A 23,672-nucleotide genomic window follows, 5' to 3' on the forward strand; every position below is an offset into this window, starting at 1 on the left:
GTAGGAGTCTGTGTAGTGCTGGGAGTCGGACGTTTCCTGGATTCCATCTCTAAGATAATGTTACCTAGTGTTGCAGAAGCTATTACTGAGGCAAGGCTCTCGGGAGCACGCATAAACGTCACATCCTTTGGATTTTCCTGGCAAAAGCGGCCCGCTCCCTTCGTGTGAAAATCAGTCTACAGGCTTGAATAGGCAACCAAGAAAGTCCGGGAAAGGCAAATTTTTTTAAGCTGCATTACAAGCCATTCACATATTGGCAGAAAAAGGCGAATATTACATGAAAATTGTTACATATTGCACCTTTAAGCAAAGTAATAGGTAACACTTTATTTTGATGGTCCCAAGTAGATATTTAACTGACTATAAGTTACTATTTAACTGACTATAAGTGAGATATCAACTGGCTTGCAATAGCTATTAAACAGTGTTTCAACAAACATTCATTAGACTATAAATAGCCTGTATAACAGCAGCAAAATAGCCACCTGCAGCCACATTCACAGTGCTTGTTAAAAGCGCCATGCCATGAATTGGCACTCTGGTCACCAAGATCCCTGACCAGGAAACTGTCAGATCTATGGGCGGCTTTTTTAGGTTTTGAGATTTTAGGTGTCGCCTGAGAAGCCGTCTCGGTTTCCACATGGTTGTGAGCCAGGCACAAGTTTATGGCTTGACACAGGTCACTTTGTTGCCTGTTTTTACTGTGTTGCCTGTTTAACTGCCATGTCACAATAAAGAGATTTTAGACTTCTTCATGTTGCCTAAGGAGCCCCCTCTGTGCCTCTGCTGTTACGAGCTGGGAATGAGTTTGTGGTGTGACACAGGTCACTTACATGCCTGTTCTGATACCAGGCCAGAAAACTGTCATGTTGTAACACATTGCATATGCATGAGGCATGCATGCTGGATAGACCCCGTGGAACAGTGTCTCCTGCATTCCTAAGCCAACGCTCTCGCTTTCCCAGCTATTGTATGCCAGGAATAAAACACTAATTCAGTCTTTGCTGTTGGTGGTACTCCAGAAGTCTGCCATTCCCTCAACATGACTGACAGACCTCATAGCGGCTGCACAAGGCACAAACATATTCATAAAAGTGAGCAAAAATCCAGCTGAGCTGACTTGATCTCTCGATGGTGGGTGCCATTCAGCCACTGGCAGCCACATACTGATCAGAGTCGAACACAGATGATCATTTTCTGGTCACCAAGTAGGATGTTAGGCTATGGCTCATACTGGACTTGAGGTACATGAATTGGACACTTATAATTCTCCATTCAAGGTAGTTACTCAGAGACATATTTTGTCTCATGTTTGTCTTGATTTTTCTCCATTAATCTACATCTTATGGAGTTTTGTGTTCCTTGCAACAGTCGCCTACAGCTTGCTCACTGGGGTTATTAATACAATTATCATTTAATTATTTTTAAACACTATTAAAAATTGTATTTTATCTAAATTACACAATGATGATTAATCGACTTTATAGACATTACAGTTTTATCGTCTGTTAATGCTGATATTCTGTAAAGCTGCTTTGAAACGATGTGTGTTGTGAAAGGCGCTATACAAATAAAATTGACTTGACTTGACTTGTTCACAGGACTAGTTTGTGTCAAGTAATTTACAGATGTATATGTGCAGATACCCCTTAATGCAGTTGTACCCTGTTGGATAGTGTCATTGTGCCAAAGCTCAATGTTTCATTACCCTGTTGGCTAGTGTTACTGTGCCAAAGCCCTTGGCCAGCCGATCGCTCTGCTCCCCTTCTTCTAGAGTTTGATCCTCTACTTAGTATAGGTAGTTTCTCTGTATTGGCATCAAGCTGTTGTTTTTCTTCCTATTTCTCAATACGAAGTGGTAGCCTTGATTTTGACTGCCCTGTAATGGCTTGTAGTCATTGCACATTAGTGCTACAGTGTTATGTATACAGCTCCCATAGCATCAGCTTCTGACACAGCATCAAATTTACCTTTCTGGAAGGGAACGTCCGAGCTACTCACGTAATCTTGGTTCCCTAAAATGAGGGAACAAGAAGCTGTGTAGCTGTGCTGCAGCTACTGACATTTAGCTGTTATGGGACAAGAGATATTGCACAGCAGTGCTACAGCATTATGGTATACAGCTCCCATAGCAACAGCTTCTGACGCAGCATCAAAGTTACATTTCTGTAAGGGAATATCTGGTTACTCACGTAATATCGGTTCCCTAAAATGAGGGAACAAGAAGCTGTGTTGCTGTGCTGCAGCTACTGACTTTTAGCTGTTATGGGACAAGAGATACAGACCAGTCCCATTCTGCTGTGTGGTTCAATTTTTGAGTATTTGGCTTTTGATGTTTCCTATGTGCAGCAGTAATTGGCAGCTCTTGATTATTTCGCTGATCGGCCCACTACATTACCGGCCCAGTGGGAAAAGTCCCGGTGCTCCCATTGACCAGTCCAGAGCTCAGGATAGTCTCGAATCCCTCCTACTACTCAGGTGCACACACACACAACTTTGACCCTAGGTGGTGCTATAATGAACACTTTTATGTTTTCGCTAATGTTTTTGCAACTGTATGGGATAGAATCAGAATTATTTTTCCTCTTATTCCCTGAGTCAAGCAAAATGAAACTAATATATCCATCTTTTTATTTCCATCTATACAATTTTCAACTATTTTGAGTTAATTGATTAGAAGAAAAAATAATCATGTAAAAAATAAATGTATTTCTATGACAGTATAATTTAACATTAATTCAAAGTTTTGAAAAAAAAACATCTAGATTACTATGGGAAACCTGGTTCCCAGAAAGGAGGAACGAGATTTTACATTGATGAGATGATACTAGAGGTCACTCCTTTCAGGGAATCGATGTTACCATAAACTAGACATGCCCTTTCAAGTCAGTCCCTCAACATTATGTCAATGAGCAGACTCTATGAGGCTGTACTGTATACCACAGCAGCACAATACTGATTTGACTGTGCTTGCTACCAAAAAATTCAGTAGAAAGTTTGCAGAAAGCCCGCTTTCACACATAAGTGGGGAAGAGCTCAGGACAGTGATTGACACAGCAGTGTCACTGAATAAGTATATATCTTGCCCAAAATGAAGCAAGACAACCGCTTGAGGGTAGCCATTTTCCTCCACAGAACTCGTATCAGGTGAGGTGCTGAACGGTTTGCAGGGAGGAATGAATTCACAGTCCTCGATCAAGGATTTTAAATGGGGCCACCAACGGTGCACCTTAAATCGATCAGAGGGACAGCGAATCTTCCTATGCAGGGTCTAGGAATAAATCACTAACCAATAAATCACCCAAACCCTACATCTGTTTTTCTATACAGGGAAAAGACAGTTAAGGCGATAGCAAATGGCACATGGGAGTGCTAAATTGGTCAGATGGAAGAGAATCCTTCCTATATGGAATTTAGAAATTACTAGATTTAAAAGACCACAATAACTGTTTTGCCATGTCGGGAAGTGGTTAAGGTGTTAGAGAAGGGATCCTTTTTTGGGGGAAGCACATGGAATGAACAATAGGAAGAAATCTATCATAATCTTATAGTAGGATAAGGAATGTGATAACTGACTTACATTGTGAAGCAGTTAAAACATTATCCTCAGGACATATTGTCCTGCAGACCCAGGGGTGCTGTATGAGTTAAGACAGGATTGATCTGTTACACCATGTGGATAGATTCAAACCTCACAGTCAACTCAGTTGCATAACAAAATGTGTTTCCCAAGAGATACGTACTCTATCGTGCAGATAAAGGGGTTAACTCCCCTGAGTGATTTCTTAGTGTAACTATATGGGTAGTGTACAGAAATATTGAAGCCACTAGAGCGGTATTTAAACTGTTTTGTTCCAAAACACTGAAAGAGCATAGCCTAAGCATGTACGCTCAATGTAAATGCACAACAACAGGCTTCAAGATATCTTCTGAAAAGCCTGGACCAAATTCTAAGCAGGAATTTTCCACTAATAGAGCTTGGAGATCTCCCATGTGCTTCAATGAAGCGAGGGCTTTAACAAGAGAGTGTACCATTTTACTGTCTCCAGTGCGTTTGAATGAAGAGCTGTATAGTGCTTTCAGAACCAAGGACAGATCCCACACTGAGACCATAATGGGGCGAGAAGATCTGAAACATCTTACACCATGTAAAACAATTGTAACAAGATTGTGCTTGCTTATTGAAATGCCACCGGTTGGGGTGTGGTACGCAGCAATAATTGCAACATGTACCTTTAGTGTTGATGGGAGAAACCTGCATCCAAGCGCTCTTAAAGGAAGTGAATCATCACTTTTACTGAGCAAAATGCTGGGTGATGAACAACTGTCTGAAAAGTCTTGCCAAGTGGATAGAATGAAACCCCACAGCTAACTTGAAGTTGGATCAACTGTTAACAAGAAGTCATTACCAAGAGGGAATACACTTTCCTGCAGGTAAATAAGGAGCTAACCTTCCCAAGTGACCTCGTAGTGTAACTAGCTCTATGGGGTGGTGTGCAAAACCATTCTTGTCATAAGAAAAGCTGCTATTGTCTCAATTGTCTCAATAACCCAGGGAGAAGTGTTTTACTGATTGGGAAACATCCTTCTAAATCAAATCAAATCAAAATCAAATCAAATCACTTTATTGTCACACTACCATGTACACAAGTGCAACAGTAGGTGAAATTCTTGTGTGCAGTTCCGAGCAACATAGCAGTCATGACAGTGACGAGACATATACCAATTACTATAAACAACATACTTACACAACACAATTTACATATCAAATGTACACATACTTACACAACACAATAATTATATACAATGTACAGTAGACAATACACACAATATAGAATACACAATATACAATAAGTGGGAGTATATGAAATATATATAAGTAGTTGAATTGTGGAGAATATGTTGACAGTCCAGTGTGAGATTATAGATTAATAAAGTGCAGTGCTAATTATTGATCCTGATAGATCAAGTGTTCAACAGTCTGACTGCTTGGGGGAAGAAGCTGTCATGTAGTCGGCTGGTGCGGGTCCTGATGCTGCGATACCGCCTGCCTGATGGTAGCAGTGAGAACAGACCATGACTCGGGTGGCTGGAGTCTCTGATGATCCTCCGTGCTTTTTTCACATACCGCCTTGTGTATATGTCCTGGAGGGAGGGAAGCTCACCTCCGATGATGTTTCTGGCAGTTCGCACCACCCTTTGCAGGGCTTTGCAGTTGTGGGCGGTGCTATTGCCGTACCAGGCGGTGATGCAGCCAGTCAGGATGCTCTCTACAGTACTGCTGTAGAACCGTGTGAGGATGTGTTGGTTCATTCCAAACTTCCTCAGCCCTCTCAGGAAGAAGAGGCGCTGGTGAGCCTTCTTCACAACGGCCTCAGTGTGGACGGACCATGTGAGTTCCTCAGTAATGTGGACACCGAGGAACTTGAAGCTGACTCTCTCGACCGGTGCTCCATTAATGGTGATGGGGCTGTGTTCTCTGTCTTTTCTCCTGAAGTCCACTACAAGCACCTTGGTTTTACTGACGTTGAGGGAGAGGTTGTGCTCCTGACACCAGCGTGTCAGAGTGTGCACCTCCTCTCTGTAGGCTCTTTCATCATTGTCAGTGATCAGACCTACCACCGTCGTATCGTCAGCAAACTTAATGATGGTATTGGAGCTATGTGTTGCCACACAGTCATGCGTGTATAGGGAATACAGGAGAGGGCTAAGAACACAGCCCTGCGGGGCTCCAGTGTTGAGGGTCAGTGATGAGGAGATGTTGCTGCCTATTCTAACCACCTGACGTCTGCCTGACAGGAAATCCAGGATCCAGCTGCACAGCGAGCTGTTTAAGCCCAGAGCCCGGAGTTTCTCATCAAGCTTGGAGGGCACTATGGTGTTGAATGCTGAGCTGTAGTCTACAAACAGCATTCTCACATATGTGTTTTTTTTTCCAGATGGGAGAGAGCAGTGTGTAGTGTAGATGCAATGGCATCATCAGTGGAGCAGTTGTTACGGTAGGCAAACTGCAATGGGTCCAAAGAGGTGGGCAGAACAGAGCAGATGTAATCTCTGATTAACCTTTCAAAGCATTTGCTGATGATGGGAGTCAGAGCAACAGGACGCCAGTCATTTAAGCAAGTGATTGTGGCTTGCTTCGGTACAGGCACAATGGTTGATGTTTTGAAGCATGTGGGGACTACAGACAGGGAGAGGGACAGATTGAAAATGTCCATTAAAAACACCAGCCAGTCAGTCTGATGACGCGGCCCGGAATGCCGTCTGGGCCCGCGGCTTAACGGATGTTCAACCGTCGGAAGGATCGGGTTACATCCACAACAGAGACGGAGAGTGAATCAACCTCTGTAGCGTCAGCCGCGAATACTCTCTCCGCGAGGGCGGTGTTATTGTCCTCAAAACGAACAGAAAATGTATTAAGTTCGTCCGGGAGAGATGCAGCGATGTTCATGGCGGAGTCTTTATTCCGTTTGTAGTCCGTGATGGTGTTAATTCCCTGCCACATACTTCTAGAGTCAGTAGTGTTGAACTGACCTTCAAGCTTGTGCCTGTACTGGCGTTTGGCTGCACTGATGGTGTTACGGAGGGCATAACTGGCTTGTTTACGCTCCTCCGCGTTAGAAGAATTAAAAGCGGAGGTCCGCGCATTGAGTGCCGCGCGAACATCGCCGTTAACCCATGGTTTCTGGTCGGGGTATATCCGTATTGTTTTGGTCGGAACAACATCCTCTACGCACTTCCTGATGAAACACGTTACGCTGTCAGCGTAAACCTCGATGTCGTCATCAGAGGCGGACCGGAACATCTCCCAGTCCGCGTGATCAAAACAGTCTTGTAGCGCAGAGTCTGATTGGTCCGACCAGTACTGGATCGTTCTGAGGGTGGGTACGTCCCGTTTCAGTTTATGCCTGTACGCTGGCAGAAGCAGAACGGAATTGTGGTCCGATTTGCCAAATGGGGGGCGGGGGAGGGATTTGTAGCCATCCCGGAAAGGAGAGTAACAGTGGTCTAAAACCCGGTCCCCTCATGTGTTGAACTTTATGTGTTGGTGGTATTTTGGAGCGATTGTTTTGAAGTTGGCTTTGTTAAAGTCCCCGGTAACAATGAACGCAGCCTCAGGGTGCGCGGTTTCCTGCTCACTAATACTCCCATACAGTTCCCTGAGTGCCCGGTCTGTGTCGGCTTGTGGGGGGATGTACACAGCTGTGATGATGACCGCTGTGAATTCCCTCGGTAGCTAGAATGGTCGACACATAAGCATGAGATATTCCAGGTCAGGAGAGCAGAAAGACTTTATGAAATGTACATTCCTCTGATCACACCATGATTTGTTGATCATAAAACATACACCACCACCTCTGCTTTTACCAGAGAGGTCTTTTGCTCTGTCCGCTCGGTGCACGGAAAAGCCTGTGATTTCGATGGCCGAGTCTGGAATCTCCGCAGCTAGCCAGGTTTCTGTAAGGCAGATAACACAGCAATCTCTCGTCTCTCGTTGGAAGGAGATCCACGCTCTCAGCTCGCAGAGTTGTCCAGAGACTGAACATTTGCCAGTAGTATACTGGGTAGCGGGGGTCGATTTGCACGACGTCTTACTCTGATGAGAACGCCGGCTCGTTTTCCTCTTTTCCTTCTGCGTTTCCGCGGCCGAGCAGCCCAGACAAAGGGTTCTGCCGGCGTGTTTGTAAACAGCGGGTCGGCATTAAGGAATTTGAAGTCCGGTTTTCGATGTGTAATTGTAGAACCAATGTCCAAAAGCGTTTGTCTGTCGTAAACAATAAGGCAGACAACATCCAATACAAAAAAACAAAGAACTGTAAACAAAACAAACAATAAATCGCTGTGTTGTATCGGAGCTCGCAACGCAGCAACCATACTCGGCACCATCTTGAGTCCAGAAAGTTTCGTATTGTTACTAGCCCCACGGGGGAGTATACAAATGATTTGTCATGAGAAAAAAGTGCTGTTTCATGTTTATTAGCTTCCTGTCTTTACTACATAACAAGAGGTGCTTACCAAAATGGAACACTCCTTTGTGCAGGTAGGGAAGGGTTTAACCCTCCTGAGTGGCTTCATAGTGTAACTAGCCCTTATGGGGTAGTATACAAATAGATTCATGCCAGGAGAGCGCGAAGAAATAGCAGGGTGGTCTTTACAAGAGGATGCTCAAGTTACTTATTCCGTTCCGATGGAATTAGACTTCCAAATCATGGACAGTTCCCATGTAAATTGAGGCCAGAGGGTGCTTTCAGCACCAAGGACAGCTCCCACACAGATAGGTTTAGAATGCCAGCGAGTCTCGCTTTCTGTGACGTTTTATGCTTGTGTCTGTGGGCCTCTCCACCAACTTCGGAAACCGAGGCTAGTTGAGCCATTTCAGTGCAACCCATAGCACTGTTTCCTTCTTTTCTGATTTTGCACAACACTTGTATCAGATTATACATTGTGCTCTGTCCTTCATGAATAAACAAGTGCTTCTTTTTAGGTAGACAGCATGGTTGAACAGTGGCGTGTCGTTAGACGACACAGATGTCCTTTTGTTACATCATACATTCCATAGCACTCTTGCACTGACCCAACATTGAAGGGGACTCATGTGCAGTAAGCCCAATGGTGTGGCGCCTACTGAGGCAGCCATCTACCTGAGTGCTCTCTGAAATTTTTTCAGAGGCACTATTCTCCCCAGCTTGAAGCCATACAAGTGGCAGAGAATGGATTGAATGCACACATCTGTCAGACATGCTCACACTGTCATTGAGTCCATACCTCCATTAACAAGACTTTCTGAGTAGGTGTGAGTAAAATCTTTACTCAGTTGACATTCAGTCCCAGATGCTGCAGATTGTCCCGGTAATTTATGATGCCTGAGCCCTGCATTGATGGCCATAATTTTGTGAATGTGCGTGTAGCCAAGGACAACCCGAACGGGAGGAACTTGAACTGATTTGAGTTCCCCTCAAAGTCTGTCAAGGGAAACTGTGTGTGCGAGAATCTGACTCGTATTGAGTTGACACAAGTCTTCGATTGGCCGCAGGCTGTCATCTTTCTCTGGAAGGAGAAAGTATGGATTGTAAATTCTTCTTCAGGCTTTGGTCAGTCGAACAATCTCCACTGTCTGTTTGGCAAGGAGGATCTTCACCTCTGAGTGAAGAAGCCGCCTCACAAACTGGATTGTTCTGTATGACTTTGAGAACCCATTTTGAAATATCCAGTAGCGCACACAATGGGCGGTTCATCTCCTGCCGCTGTAGACGTTCATTGACGGTGGGTTCAGGCTTACAAGAAGATTGATGGCAATGCCTTTTTAACCATAGGTCTTTTTAACTGCTGGATGAAGCAGTCCAGTTGCAGGAGGACCATATGACAGCGTATCCAGGGGCCGGTGTGACCTGCTTTCTCTCTCTCTGCTCCCCTGTTCCCTCCCGTCCTTACTTCTGCCCTGTTCTGTTACCCCAGAAAGTTCTCCCCAGCTTCGGGGGTTCCCTAACATGCACGTGAACCCCATCTTTCTTCCCACTCTTTTCCCCAGGTTGGGGAAACTGCCTCCACAGGGGTAGCCGTGAAATTTGGGCCAGTCTGTAGGAGTTGTGGAAAGCTGGGACACGTCTGAGACCGGTGCCTGGTAAAGGAGGTGGAGGCGTTGATCTGGGTCCCCGACACACCACAGATCGCCCCCGATCAAGCAGGGACATACCAGATTCCTTTGAATATTAAGTGGGGTACATACCAAGCCTTGGTGGATTCAGGTTGTAACCAAACCTCCATTCATCAATGCTTGGTTCAAAAGGGGGCATTGGATATAAATAATCAGGTGAGGTGTGTACATGGGGATATTCATGATTATCCTGTCAGTATAATATTGATGCTGTGGTTAGTCCATGCCTCACCCATCCACTAATTTTGGGAACCAATTGGCTGGCTTTCCAAACATTATTAAAGGGGCTGTATGTGGATGGGTCCTGCGATTCAGTGAATCGTTGTGGGGTGTGCAATGCACTAGCTGGGGAGGTGTTGCCTGGACTGTCTGCCTCAGCTCCACTCCCCCCAAACTTAGAGGATGCCCAGTAGGAGATTTCCCTCTGGAGCAGACACAGGATGAAATCATTAAGCATGGGTTTGACCAAAGGAATTGATGGTCAGAGTTTTCATCCATTGCACTCACATATCCGTATTTTAATTTATAAATGATTAGTTGAATCGAGTGATGAAGGACGCACAGACAAAGGAAGATTGAACACAGTTATTAGTTCCTACGAGCTATCAGGAAATGTTATTCCAGGTACCTCATCATAATTCGATGTCAGGTCACTTGGTACAGGAAAAAAATTAAACCTTTTGGTTTTTTGGCACGTTTCTATTGGCCGGTCATTCAAGGAGATGTTTGCCGGTGGTGTGAGACATGCCGCAAATGTCAGCTGGTGAATCTGCCGGCCACTCCAAAAGCACCATTGTGCCCTTTTCTGTTGATCGAGGTCCCCTTTGAAAAAATTGCCATGGACCTCATCGGGCCATTAAAATGGACAACACTTGGGCATCGCTTTGTGTTAGTTCTGGTAGACTACGCAAGGCATTACCCGGAAGCAGTGCCTTTGCGCAACATCTCAGCATGTAGTGTTGTGGAGGCTTTTCTTCAGCATTATCTCCTGAGTGGTCAGTGATCAGGGCACTACTTTCATATCAAGTACACTTTGTGAACTGTATGAGTTATTGGGGATTACAAGCGTGTACCACCCACAAACAGACGGTTTGGTCAAATTATTTAATCAGACACTGAATACATGATTCGTAAGTTCATACACAAAGATGCTCGGAATTGGAATAAAAACCCCTGTTATTTGCAATATGAGAGGCCTCCACCGGGTTTTCTCCACTTGAATTGTTGTATGGGCGGTCCGCTTGGGTCATGGGCAGGCACCTCCCCTAATTGATATGACCACAATGATTGTGGCTAGTCCCAGGCCTAATACCAAAAAGGAGGTGAGATAGTTCCTCAGGCTGGCTATTATCATAGGTTTGTACCTAATCATTCAGATGTCACCAGCCCGTTGACTAACTTCACTAAAAAGGGAGCACCAGATCCGGTACAGTGGATGGAGCTGTGTCAACCAGCATTCACACAGGTGAAAGCTAAACTATGTGGCGGGCTGCTTCTACATTCTCCTGACTTCTCTCTCCCTTTCTTTTGAAGATGGACACGTCAGACAGGGGAATAGGTGTCATGCTGTCCCAGTTGATGGAGGGGGAGGGGCGCCCGGTGCTGTACATTAGTCAGAAGCGCTCAATGAGAGCGACTAAGTACAGCACCATAGAGAAGGAGTGCCTAGCCATCAAATGGGCAGTTCTCATTCTCCTCTACTATTTGTTAGGATGGGCATTCACCCTCCTCTGTTCGTACCATGCCCTGCTCCAGTGGCTCCACCGCATGAAGGATGCCAATGCCCGGATCACCCGTTGATATCTGGCACTCCAGCCATTTAAGTTCGAGGTGGTCCACAGGCTGGGGGTGCAGATGGCCGATGCGGACTACCTCTCTAGAAAGGGGGGGAGTGGACAGGCCGGATGGTTCCTGGACTGAGTCGGGCAGTGGGGGTATGTGGAAGCGGGGGCGTGGTTGAGCATTCACCTGAGGGAGAGAGGAAGTTGTAAGGGTTTCCATCTGGAAACCCTTCCATGTGGCTAATGACCTCTGTGTTTGCAGTGAGAGAGACGGGGGAGGGGGTAAAAGCAGACCAGTCTACAGAGAGAGGAGAGAGATACACACCAGAGACATGTCTGTTACTGAGAGTGTTTGATTGATCAATTTGATCAACCCCTACCAGTCACCCAACATACATCACAGTTGTCAAACTTTTAATAACAACAGACACACATATAAACAGACAGTTCAAAGAAAATACTCGATGACATAGAAAATTAACCAACAAAAAAGAAAAAAGGTTCCACATATTAAAAATTTTGTTGTCTTTGATTTTCTCCCCTTTTCTCCCTAATTTGGAATGCCCAATTTCCAATGGTCTCTAAGTCCGCGTGGTGGCATAGTGACTCAATCTGGGTGGTGGAGGACAAATCTCAGTTGCCTCCACGTCTGAGACGTCATTCCGGGCATCTTATCACGTGGCTTGTTGAGCGCATTACCGCGGAGATGTAGCATGTGTGGAGGCCCACTCTATTCTCTGCGGCATCCATGCACAACTCACCACGCACCCCACCGAGAGCGAGAACCAGATTATAGCGACCACAAGGAGGTTACCCTATGTGACTTTACACTTCCTAGCAACCGAGCCAATTTGGTAGCTTAGGAGACCTGGCTGGAGTCACTGGATTCGAACTCGCAACTCCAGGGGTGGTAGTCAGTGTCAATACTCGTTGAGCTACCCAGGCCCTTCCACATATTAATTAATTTACATGTATTTAATAAAAATTGTTTTGTGGCAACATTCTAGGAAGGCCAAATTAGCGGCCTACTTCTTACCATAAGCACCTAAACTGCCCAGCCTTCTGTGAGATCTCTTCAAAAGCTGCCACTCTGCCCAACTCAGTGCATCTTGAGTGCTCAAGACCTCTCAGATAAACTTCTGAACCCTCGATCAAAAGTCTTGAATTTTAGTACAGAACCAAAAAATATGGGCTATGTCCCCATCCTCCATCTGGCATCGCCAGCAAGTAGGTGTGTCTTTAAGGCCAAGCCTATGTAATCTAGAAGGAGTCTATAAAATGTTCAAGGAGGATATGAAGACAAGTCGCTCCACTCAGGTAAGGTTCTTTAATGGACACGCAGCAGTGCTCACAACTTTCTGTAATACAAAAGACTCCTTATAAACACAACTCAGGTTAATAAACTGTTCTCTCGACTCTGGGACCATGGCAACACTAGACTGACGTATGGATCTCTCCCACTCTCGAGCTCCTGAGGCCGTCTTTTAAGACGCTCTCCCCATGCTCACTGAAATTAGAGACAGGTGTTAGACATAATTTAGCTCAGGTGCAAGCGCCCTTACCGCTTTCTCCCCTGGACGGGCGCTTGACCACGCCCCCGCTGCCACAGAGTCCAATAAAATTATGCAGAATCTTAAATTAAATGAGGTGGACCCTTGTGTCCCTAGACATATACTTGACAATTTTTTAAATTCTACCTCACTCCCCATCTTCCAGTACTAAATAAAAATCTCTCTCCCATACTGTAAAGGGATTTAGATGGGCAAGGAGGAGGCGAGAACCGGCTTGACAACATAAATAATAGTTTAATGAGAAACTTAAACAAAAGAGACAAACACACACGTAACGGACATGCCAGTAAACAATCTCTATCTCCCGCACCATCCTCCGCAGTCGGCCTTTATCCCTCTCGGAGGCTTGATTAGCCTGATAAGGGACCGGGTGTGTAGAATCATGACCCGGCCCCCGCCCTTCGCCCTGCCACACATACCTTCTTAAGAGATGTTAAAACCCTGTTCCCTAGACTCTGAATTAGCCAGAAATAGTATGCTGAAGGTTCATGACCTTTTCTAAAAGCAGCAAACACTATCTCAAGTGTGTCTGCCGCATTAGGGGGCTGCATACTACACCCAAAGGTGTGATGGCGCAGCTGTAAGTACCTGAAGAATTGAGATCTGGGAATCCCAAACCACTGTATAATTTTTTCAAAGGATCTCAACGCTCCATTTTCATACAGGTTACCCAGTGTAGCAACACCATTCACAATCTATTCTGTCCAGTAGAAAGGGGACTTGTTAATGTACAATTTAGGGTTTAAACAAATATTTGCGGCAAGGTTCAGATAAATGTCAGAATTGAAAATGCAGGACAATTTTGTCCACATTAAATGCATGTGCGAGATAACGGCATGGTTCCTTACTTCTCCGGGCACCTTGGTAGAAAGACTTTTCAATGGAAAAATAGTGGCAATGCCCTCCTGTTCAATAAAGAGCCAGGGAGGGGTTCTCTCAGGTGGAAGCGACAAATGTGCCTAATGTCTGAGGCCAAAAGCGTAATAGTTAAGATCTAGTAGTGTCAGAGACGAATAATGAAACACAATCTGCGTAAAGCAAAAGCTTATGCGCCACACCTCCCACCACTACCCCTGGAAAATCATCATCCTTTCTTATTGCGGCTGCTAATGATTCCAGGGCAAGATAGATCAATAAGGTGGAAAGAGGGCAACACTGCTAGGTGCCCCTATCCAGAATGACATAATCTGTAATTAATCCATTCGTTTGAACCACTGCTACCGGGTGTCTATAAAAGTAACTTAATCTACCCAATTAAAGTATTCCCAAACCCATACATTTCCAAAATCTTAAAAAGATGGCAGCGACCGGAATCTGATTGTTTGCCACTGCCCACATGACATTAACAAAATGATACGGCCCCGAATAAACCCCACCTGATCTGTATAAGAGATGTCATAACTTTACTTAAAATATTTTAATGTCTAGCTGGATATGGGAAATTGGACGGTAACTCTTACACTCACTTGGATCTTTGTCCTTTTTGAGAATCAGACTGATCCGGGCTTGTGTCATGGTTGCTTACCATTCTTTAATTATTCCATATAAACTTCTAGCAAAAGTGGAGCCAGTTCTGTAGCATAAGATCTAAAAATCTCAGCGGCAAAGCCATCTGGCCCCAGAGTCTTGCCTGTAGGCAAGGCCTAAATTACCTCACCAAGCTCCTAAAGGTTATCTCAAAATCAAGAGAATTGTTTTGCTCAGTCGTCAGTTTAGTAAGTTCTAATGGTTCTACAAAGTTTATAATATCTTCATCAGAAGATGTGGAAATATAGAGATCAAGATAGAATTCTTTAAAAGCATTATTAATATCAATGGCTGAAATAAATATTTCACCATCAGCAGATTTCACTGATGGAATAGTAGAAAAAGACTCTCTTTTTCTAAGACATTTGAATTATAGATATTTACTATCAGTGTAATGACTGCTCTTACTCGAGTCAGCTCTATAGAAAACATGCCCACCCCATATCTTTCCAAATTTTTCAGCTTCCTGCCGAGAAAGATGTGTTTCTTGAATACACTATATTATATTTCGTATTCTTAAGAAAATAAATAACCTTCCTTCTATTTATGGGGTGCCCCAACCCATTCACATTCCACGTGGAGAGAGAGATAATCCACTCATATTAACATTTTACATTTTGACATATAAGAAAAAAAAAATTGTGTGTTAAAAACAAGATTATAAATTCCACATTCCAAAATTAGCGCAACAATCAAACCCCGAACATCCCCTAGAACAAAAAAAACAAACAAACAAACAGAAAAAAGACAAATGTGCGCATTTACCCCATGCAAGACCGTGTCAAATGGCATCCATCGCTCCAAACTCAAACAGTCTGCATGCCTACGAGAACCCCCCGTGACAGCCTTGCCGTCGGATTGCTCAAGTCTGGTGTTTCCATCAAAATTACACAGCAAAAGATAATCTATAAAGAAACTCATAGGTGGAATAAACACAAAAAGTGTGTAAGAGCGTGTATATTCATCCATAAAACTGTCCTGAAGGTGTGTTACTCTACAAAATAAACTTGCACCTGTGGTCCAGCATGGTAAAGATGGTCACTCCTGAAACCTGCAAGCCAAGTAGGGCGCATGCCATGCTTGGCGAGCTCAACATACACCTCTGGGAAGAATGGCACTTTACGCTGGGGAGCAGCTTGACGCCGGCCCGCTAACTCCCTCAGACAGCCGCTGTCTTCCAATCCACCTTTATCATGGAGGGCAGGACTTCAAAAGATATCTGGCAATGAAATTGGCGTGATGGAAAACCATTCAGAGAGATCGGGGGTCTCAGGAGCGACCGCTACTGTTATCTCATTGATGTAATGACAAATAAGCAACTTGAAAGGGAACATATTTTTTCAAATTACATTTTAAACTTGACATTGTTTGAATGTCATATTTAAATGTCATGACTTTGCCTACAAAGTAACTAGAGAACTTGAAATTACTTTGCCCCTGACAGATCTGTTCATTCACGTTTGGATAGTTTGGTAATTTTCTCCAATTTTCCAAACTGCTTGAACCCCGATAATTTACACTTTCAATCTGTTTCCCATGCGAAGAAGGTGACTGATGACTGAGGCTTCTTAACATTTTTCAAATATTTCTTTAATTAGGGACATGTTCCGCTAATGTTTGACAACCATTATGTGCCCAAATACTGTTTGTCTTCATTTCAAACACTGTTGTTTTACCATTTTTAATCCAACCACCTTTTTTGTTTAATTTTTTCAGCTTCTTATACTTTTTTAAAATTAAGAAGCTGATATTTTGTTATAATATGCAATGATTTACAGACATATTTGTATGGCTAAAGTGTCCAAATACCACTGTAGTTGAGTTATTACTGCACTTTCCATCCACTAACATCATCTTTTTCTTGTACGTGAGTTTAGTTGGTTCAGTCTATGGGTGTGGCTATCTACCGCGCTCTGGACTGGGGTCTAGATGAGAGTGAGGAGCGGGATCTGAGTCCACAGCTTGAGCAGCTCATTGAGTTTATGGTGGGTGGTCAGGACAGCAGCAAGAGCAAACACTGTACTAGTCATGCAGCTAAAGATGAAGGCTACAGCGGCCAGGATGAGGAGGAAGAGGAGGAAGTGCATGGCATGCACTCTCTTCATCAGGTGATGGCGCTGTGTGCCCACAGACTGGCCAATCCAGATCTGGCACTGGAGCACTATCAGGCCGTGTGTCGAGCACTCTTCCTGGAGACTCTCGAGCTACAGACTTTCCTCAGCAGAATACGAGATGCCAAAGAGGTAAGGATGATGTCATCAAACCTTCTTAGTTTTCATCACTTCCCCTCCAAACACTCGTTATATGGAGACCACACTTTACAAACTGATCAAATCCCCATTGATAAAGTCCTGCCCATTTTTTCTTGTTGAAAATCCTATTTCATGTGAATGTATGCCACATTACATAAATAAAATGAGTGAAACGCCATTTCTTGTTGACTTTAAAACCATATAACCCTGCTGCACTTATGCTCTAATAAATCAAGTTATAGTCTTTCTTCAAGACTGTTGATAAAGCTTTTATGTGTGTTGGTGTGTGTATGACAGTTTGTCTCAGTGATGTTGTCTGATATGTTCCTGTAGATGTTGAAGAAGATCAGGACAGAGGAACCACATGATGAACATTCAACCATTGAACTTGATGCTCTTCAACACACTGACTGGGTAAAACATGTGTGTATATTAGTGTTGGAGAGCAACTAACTAAAAATAGCAACACTACTAGTATTTACACCAGGTATTAAGATGCATCTCAGGTGTTCTGATCACAATTGGTCAGGCTAGACACATTGCATGTGACATCTTGTGTTTTCAGGATTTGAGGTGAGGGTCTCTATTTTCATGACGGCATACATCAATTACTTTGTCACTGTGTTACTTAATGATAACAAACCACATAAAAGTCAGAAAAGACAAAGCGTAATCAAATCCGGCACCCTGTTTCTCCCAGATGCAGTTGAAATTTAATCCAAGCATAAACTCATCATTACTTGGAGAATTCTCCATTGTTTTAGTTAGTTAGCTGAGCTTCAGTGGCTGTGCTTCTAATCTCTATCTTTGCATGTTGATATCAGACACACTGGAGAAGATCATGAAGTCCTTTTGCTTGTATATGTATTCGCTTTTTTCAAATGTTCAAATCAGACGGTTATTTCCTTAAAGCAGCACGTAACTGGCAAAGTTTAAAATGCTTGTTTTAGCAGAGCAGTTGATTTACAGGCTGTGATTCATTGCTATTCAGGATGCATCAGGATGAATGTTTTACACTTAAAAATGCAATGTAGTCACATGCGTTTTAAATAACCACCGGGGGGGCCTAGATGTGGCATTTGTCATCGTAATTCCCCCCCGTCAACGTATGCGGGGAAAACGCATGTTTAGCGTGTTTACTTTTTATAGACACTGATATAAACACAGAGACGTGCACAACAGCGAAAATTGTTTGTCTAGTGCATAGTCATAGAGTAACAACAAAACAAAATTTATAGTTATTTTGAAACATATGTAAAAAATCATGAGCTCTCACATGAGATGAAGACTCCAGTCTCACCAGTAACCTTATAAAAGCTCTTTTTTTCTTGGGGGCTGCCATGTTAGGATCATATGACCACCCGAAAACTACCTGCTTAATCTCAGTAACTGCCCTGTTATTGGACACTTTCACTCATGGATTAAATTAATAATGACTGACAGTGAATAGATAATTTCTACAATGGCATTGGTAAAACTAAAAGTTGAACTGCTTTAAGTAATAAGTAGCTTATAGAGATACAGTCTCAGAGTAGCTTTGCCAACATATAGTATTTTGTTTTGTTGTTACTCTATGACTATGCACTAGACAAACTGATCTACATACAGTATGAGTTAAGGTTCCTGTAATGATGGAGATTGCGTGTGTGTGTGTCTCAGGCTCGGCTGTGGGTGCAGCTAATGAAGGAGCTGAGGCAGGGTGTGAAGTTGAAGAAGGTTGAAGAACATCCGTTTGACCCTCTGCCTTCAGAGTTCAGCCTAACACCATTTGAGATGCTCATGCAGGACATTCGCTCATGCAAATATAAACTGCGCAAAGTTGTGGTGAGTCCATTACTACAGTTACTTAAGCTGAGGGCCACTGAGGTTGCTATAGTAAGCACATTTTGAAAGGTTTATCCCTGACTTAATCTGATCCTAACTCAAATTGGACTGTATGTGTGAGATGAGTGAGTTTTAGCTGATGCAGCTTGACAGTGATTAACCGGTGCTTTTACATTTGATAGTAACAGTAATATCACAAATCTGTGGCTCTCTGTCTTCTGCAGGTGGATGGAAATATTCCCACATGTGTAAAACGAAACGCTCATGAGCTGATCTTGGACTTCATCAGATCAAGACCTCCTCTAAAACCAGTTAGTTGCTAGTTATGTCATATAACTAGTGTGTAGTAACACCTTGTCCAAACCAGATCCAGTGTGATAAAACAAAAAATTGCTAAACGTTTAGACAAAATCTTGTGTAAAATATAAATACAAATATTTTCCCCACCAAACCATTTGTAATTGAAACAACCACTAGTTGTCATGGAGACAGATTTTTGACTTACGCCATTAAATGTATGACACTTTTGGCTCACATGTCGACTTGCGTCCACCTCAGAACTTGTACCTCTGTCCTTTGCATCGCAATTGAAACATTCTGTCAGTTGATCTACGGAATAATTTGTTCATGTAATGCATATTTTAAAATGTATCACCTTATAAGTCATGCACTATAGTAAAAGTGTTAAGATGTCATAAGTAGGGCTGTCAATCGGTTACAATTTTTTATCGAATTAATTACATGGCGTCTCGATTAATTAATCGCATATACAAATATTTGCTGAGAAAGCCCCTCGTATAACAATAATTATATATATAAAGATTATACATACTGTATTTATATCAATATATAATTATACATAGTTATCTTTAAATATTAAAAAATTATATAAATATTCAGATAATTAAAATGCATTACATTCTTGTAGCAGAAGAGTTAATCATTGATAAGACAATACAAAAAGCGGCTTTAGAATACAATGTATTGTTTACTACCATATTATTGATCATAAGTCAATCATTGGCATACAGTTCACAGTTGGAGATTTATTAAGAGGGATTGTTTAAGAGGCCATCAATCTACACCTGTGTCAGACATGCTTGTGTAGTGTCTCGGGTGCGTCGCATCATAAACATTACATTTTTAGTTCATTGTTTCAAGTTAAATATAATTTAATTCTCAATCTTTAAACACATCTTGAGATCCCTTAGTTCGCATTTGCGCTCCTTCGAGTGTTGTTCTTCCTACTGAAGTGTTTTCTTCACTGTATAAACTGCGCGTTGCTCATACAGCTGAAATTTCACTTACTGCCCTCTGGAGTAAACAGGTGGTACTATAAGCTTGCATTTCTCAGGAATCTGCCTTATTATGGTGCGATTAATTGCGTTAATTTTTTAAATCGACAGCCCTAGTCATAGGCACTGTGTGAGAAACAGGATGAAAATTAAGTGTTCATGCACTGCAAATCTTCCTTTTTACTTGCGATAATTTTTTAACGCGTTATTTTTTGTCAAATTAATTGCACTGAATTAACGCGTTAAATCGACAGCCCTAGTCATAAGCACTGTGTGAGAAACATGATGAAAATTAAGTGTTCATGCACTGCAAATCTTCCTTTTTACTTGTGATTTGTGTGAAAGGGAGTATAAGTCGTTGTTGTAGAGGCTATAATGTTCCTTTCACTAGGAAAGTGCCGCGATACGTTCAACGAACCACATAAAAATGATTTAGCTAAAATGTATAGTAATGTGATTCTATGGGACCAGGTTAACTATACCCCAAAAATGAACTGGTGTTGGAGAATGAATCCAAAAAACAGTCATGAACAAAAGCGTTTCTTGCCACACAAGCTCACTGTTGCCTTACCGAAATGTGTCAGACTGCAATTCTTAACAATGTCGCATTCCACAAGGGGTGCTATAGATGAAATAAGTGTCAACTGTCCACTTTTTTCCAGAAGGACCAGGCTGCAGCATGAGGCGGTGCTGAATATGGGGCGGAGCTACACATGTCGCTCTGCCCACAACCTACTCTCATTGGCTCGTTCATCTTTAATAGACATACATAAGATGAGAAGTTGTCATTGCTGGTGTTATCATTGTTTGAGAGAAATGTAATAGCTGAGCCAAACAATTTGATTATAGTGCTTAACTGTATGTGATATTCAATCCTAAATTCCATGGATTTTATCCTATGTTAAAAGTGAAGAACAAATCTGGATTTAAAGGCTGAAACTGACATGAAAATGTTCTTAAAGAAATGCCAACTGAGAAGCATGTATGAAGCATGTGTTATTTGTATTCTGTCCCCCAAAAACACATTTATATTAAGATTCATATACGTCTTAAAAACCTTTTTGAGAATTAGAGTGTAATTTACAGTTCGTTTACTGAAGATGATGCTGTTGGTTTTCATAACCCATATGTCAGGTGCATTAGCATCAGAACTAATAACAACGCAATACTAATTGTGTGCGTGTTTATATTACAACAATTCTAATACACTTTTTTCATTTGAACTCTTAACATATTTTTATTGTTAATTTAATTAATTTGTCTAACCATTCGTTATTATGATGGCTTTGTGAAATTGCAACTTTTTGAATTACAGATTTGAATAACAGCAGACACATCAACACTTTTGTTCATCATTCCAGGTGACTCAGTCCTGCTAAATTTGTTTGAAATGACATGTGAGGTACAACACATATCATTTATGAGATATAGCTCTAAAATCAAAATTATCTTGCTAAATAATTTTAACAGTGACTACGACCGCATTAATATTAGAGATGAATCTTCACCATAGAAGATCACCATTTATTAAAAAATTTTTTTTTTTTACTTTTCTCCCCGATTTGGAAAAAATTCCCAACCTAAGTCCTAATGGTGGTGTAGTGACTTGCATCAATCCGGGTGGCGGAGGACAAATCTCAGTTGTCTCCGCAACTGAGACCGCCAATCTGCACATCTTATCACGTGGCTTGCTGAGAGTGTTAGCTCCGCGGAGATGTAGCACGTGTGGAGGCCCATGCTATTATCCACTGCATCCATGCACAACTCACCACACGCCCCACCGCGAGCGAGAACCATATTATGGCAACCGTGAGGAGGTTAACCCAACATGACTCTACTCACCCTAGCAACCAGGCCAGTTGGTTGCTTAGGAAGCCTGACTGGATTCACTCAGCACACCTTGGATTCGAACTTGCAACTCCAGGTGTGGAGCGTCTTTACTTGCTGAGCTACCCAGGCCCCTCACCATAGTAAGATTAGTAATTATGCCCTCCGCTCATGTTTTCAACAAGACTAAATCAACAACATGCTATGCTGCATGTTCAGTCTGACTCCTACTACATTTGTTTGAAAAGAACTGAGTGGTACAACACAATTTCATATCACTTACGAGCCACAGCACTATAATCAAAATTATCAGGATGAACTATTTTATAATGCATTTCCCATCATGTAGACCTATATAAGATGAGCCAATGAGTGTAAGTTATGGGCAGAGTGACACGAGTAGCCCCGCCCCATGTGTTGCCCCACACCATTATGCAAACTGCAGCCAGTGATACTTACTTTACTCTGGGTTTAGCAACATTGTCAGTTCTTGAGCTGGAGTTCCATTTCACTTGTGTGTGTTAAAATAAATGGCGATCCATTGCTATAATATGTTATTTTCAATGGTAGGATGAGTGCTCGTTGGCTGTTGATCAGTGATGTTCTCTCGTAAACACAGAAGCGTGCTCTGCTCACTCCTTTCCAATCAAATAGCAAAGAAATATGCAAACGCATGTTCCCACTTATGATATACATCCACAGATGTGCGGATGCAATCTTAGTTTATTATAATTATTATTATAAAAAGTTAGAACCCGTAATACATTATAGATGACAATTTTACCATTAGACCAACCAGTCAGGCTCACAACAACAGAGCCAATTGATGTATTTCAGACAGTAGTAGATTTAGGACTGAAGTTATCAAATTAGTTATGTGTAATATTTATTTGAGCACTTCAATTTGTCATTATAATTTATCAAAACAGACCATTTAAAATAATCTTTTACTTTGCATAATTAATTTTCATGAGTTTCACCACTTCGCATTTAATTGAAAGCAGCGAAAGCATCAGAACCTTGACTTGAGATGGTAACCTTCTAGACACAACCCTTTTCTCTTTCAAGTCAACTACTCTAATGGTAACAGTTTAAAAAGAATATAGCTGAGCTACTTTAAGTCAATTCATTTTCTTTTAATTTAACACATTTCACATTTAACAGATATATTCAAAACTATGAATGTAAAAATCTATGCATTTATGGCAACTTACCTGAATAATTTTACATTCGGTGTGGCCTGGACATTTGAAGGTAACTCCATCGCTCCCTTGAGGTTTGTTGCTACCACAGAAAGGCTGTAAACTTAAGGCGGGTGCACACTGTACGATTGTGGCCACGATTCTGCTGTCTGAGACAGATTTGGGGAATCCTAAAGGATTTCTGTCATCTTAGTAAGGGCAAAAACGTTCAGTGTGACATCTTCACAGACAGTCGATTAATAGTCTTTGCTATTGTAACGAACCCATTACTGGAGGCTGGTTAGAATCCGTGTTGCAGAGGTTCTTTATTGTCAACGACAATAAACAGTCAAACAATTACTGAGCAGAGAGATTAAGTCAAAATAACAGGCAGTAATTCAATAACAGGCAAGCAGTCCAAACAGGCGACAAAGCAAAACAATGATCCAAAAGATGTAATCCAGATAAACAGGCAAAAAGGTAACTCAACTTCCTCGGTTTTCCTCTGAGTAATGCAGTGAGAGGGGCTGCAACAATGCTGTAGTTCCTTATGAACCGCCTGTAAAAGTTCGCAAACCCAAGAAATCGTTGTAGTTCCTTGACGGTTGTGGGGGCTGGCCACCCAGTGACTGCCTTGATTTTGAACTCATCCATTTCTACTCCCTTGGGGATGAAGTTATATCCTAAGAAGGTTGTTGTCGTGGTGTAAAACTGTCATTTTTCTGCTTTCACCTAGAGCTGATGATGGAGTAGATGATT

At 42.4% G+C, this 23,672-nt stretch overlaps 1 protein-coding gene across 2 annotated transcripts in view; it reads left to right on the plus strand.

Annotated features, from left to right (window-relative positions):
• Window positions 1–23,672, plus strand: part of spire2 (spire-type actin nucleation factor 2) — an 84,257-nt gene that overhangs the window by 31,268 nt on the left and 29,317 nt on the right. For both annotated transcript variants that reach the window (XM_052123383.1, XM_052123385.1), the window contains 4 exons: window positions 16,412–16,777; window positions 17,120–17,200; window positions 18,446–18,610; window positions 18,835–18,921. In XM_052123383.1, coding sequence (XP_051979343.1) covers window positions 16,412–16,777; window positions 17,120–17,200; window positions 18,446–18,610; window positions 18,835–18,921 — 699 coding nt within the window. The remainder of the gene's footprint in view (window positions 1–16,411; window positions 16,778–17,119; window positions 17,201–18,445; window positions 18,611–18,834; window positions 18,922–23,672) is intronic.

This window comes from Xyrauchen texanus, chromosome 49 (assembly GCF_025860055.1).
Source record: "Xyrauchen texanus isolate HMW12.3.18 chromosome 49, RBS_HiC_50CHRs, whole genome shotgun sequence".
In the NCBI taxonomy this organism is placed as follows: domain Eukaryota; kingdom Metazoa; phylum Chordata; class Actinopteri; order Cypriniformes; family Catostomidae; genus Xyrauchen; species Xyrauchen texanus.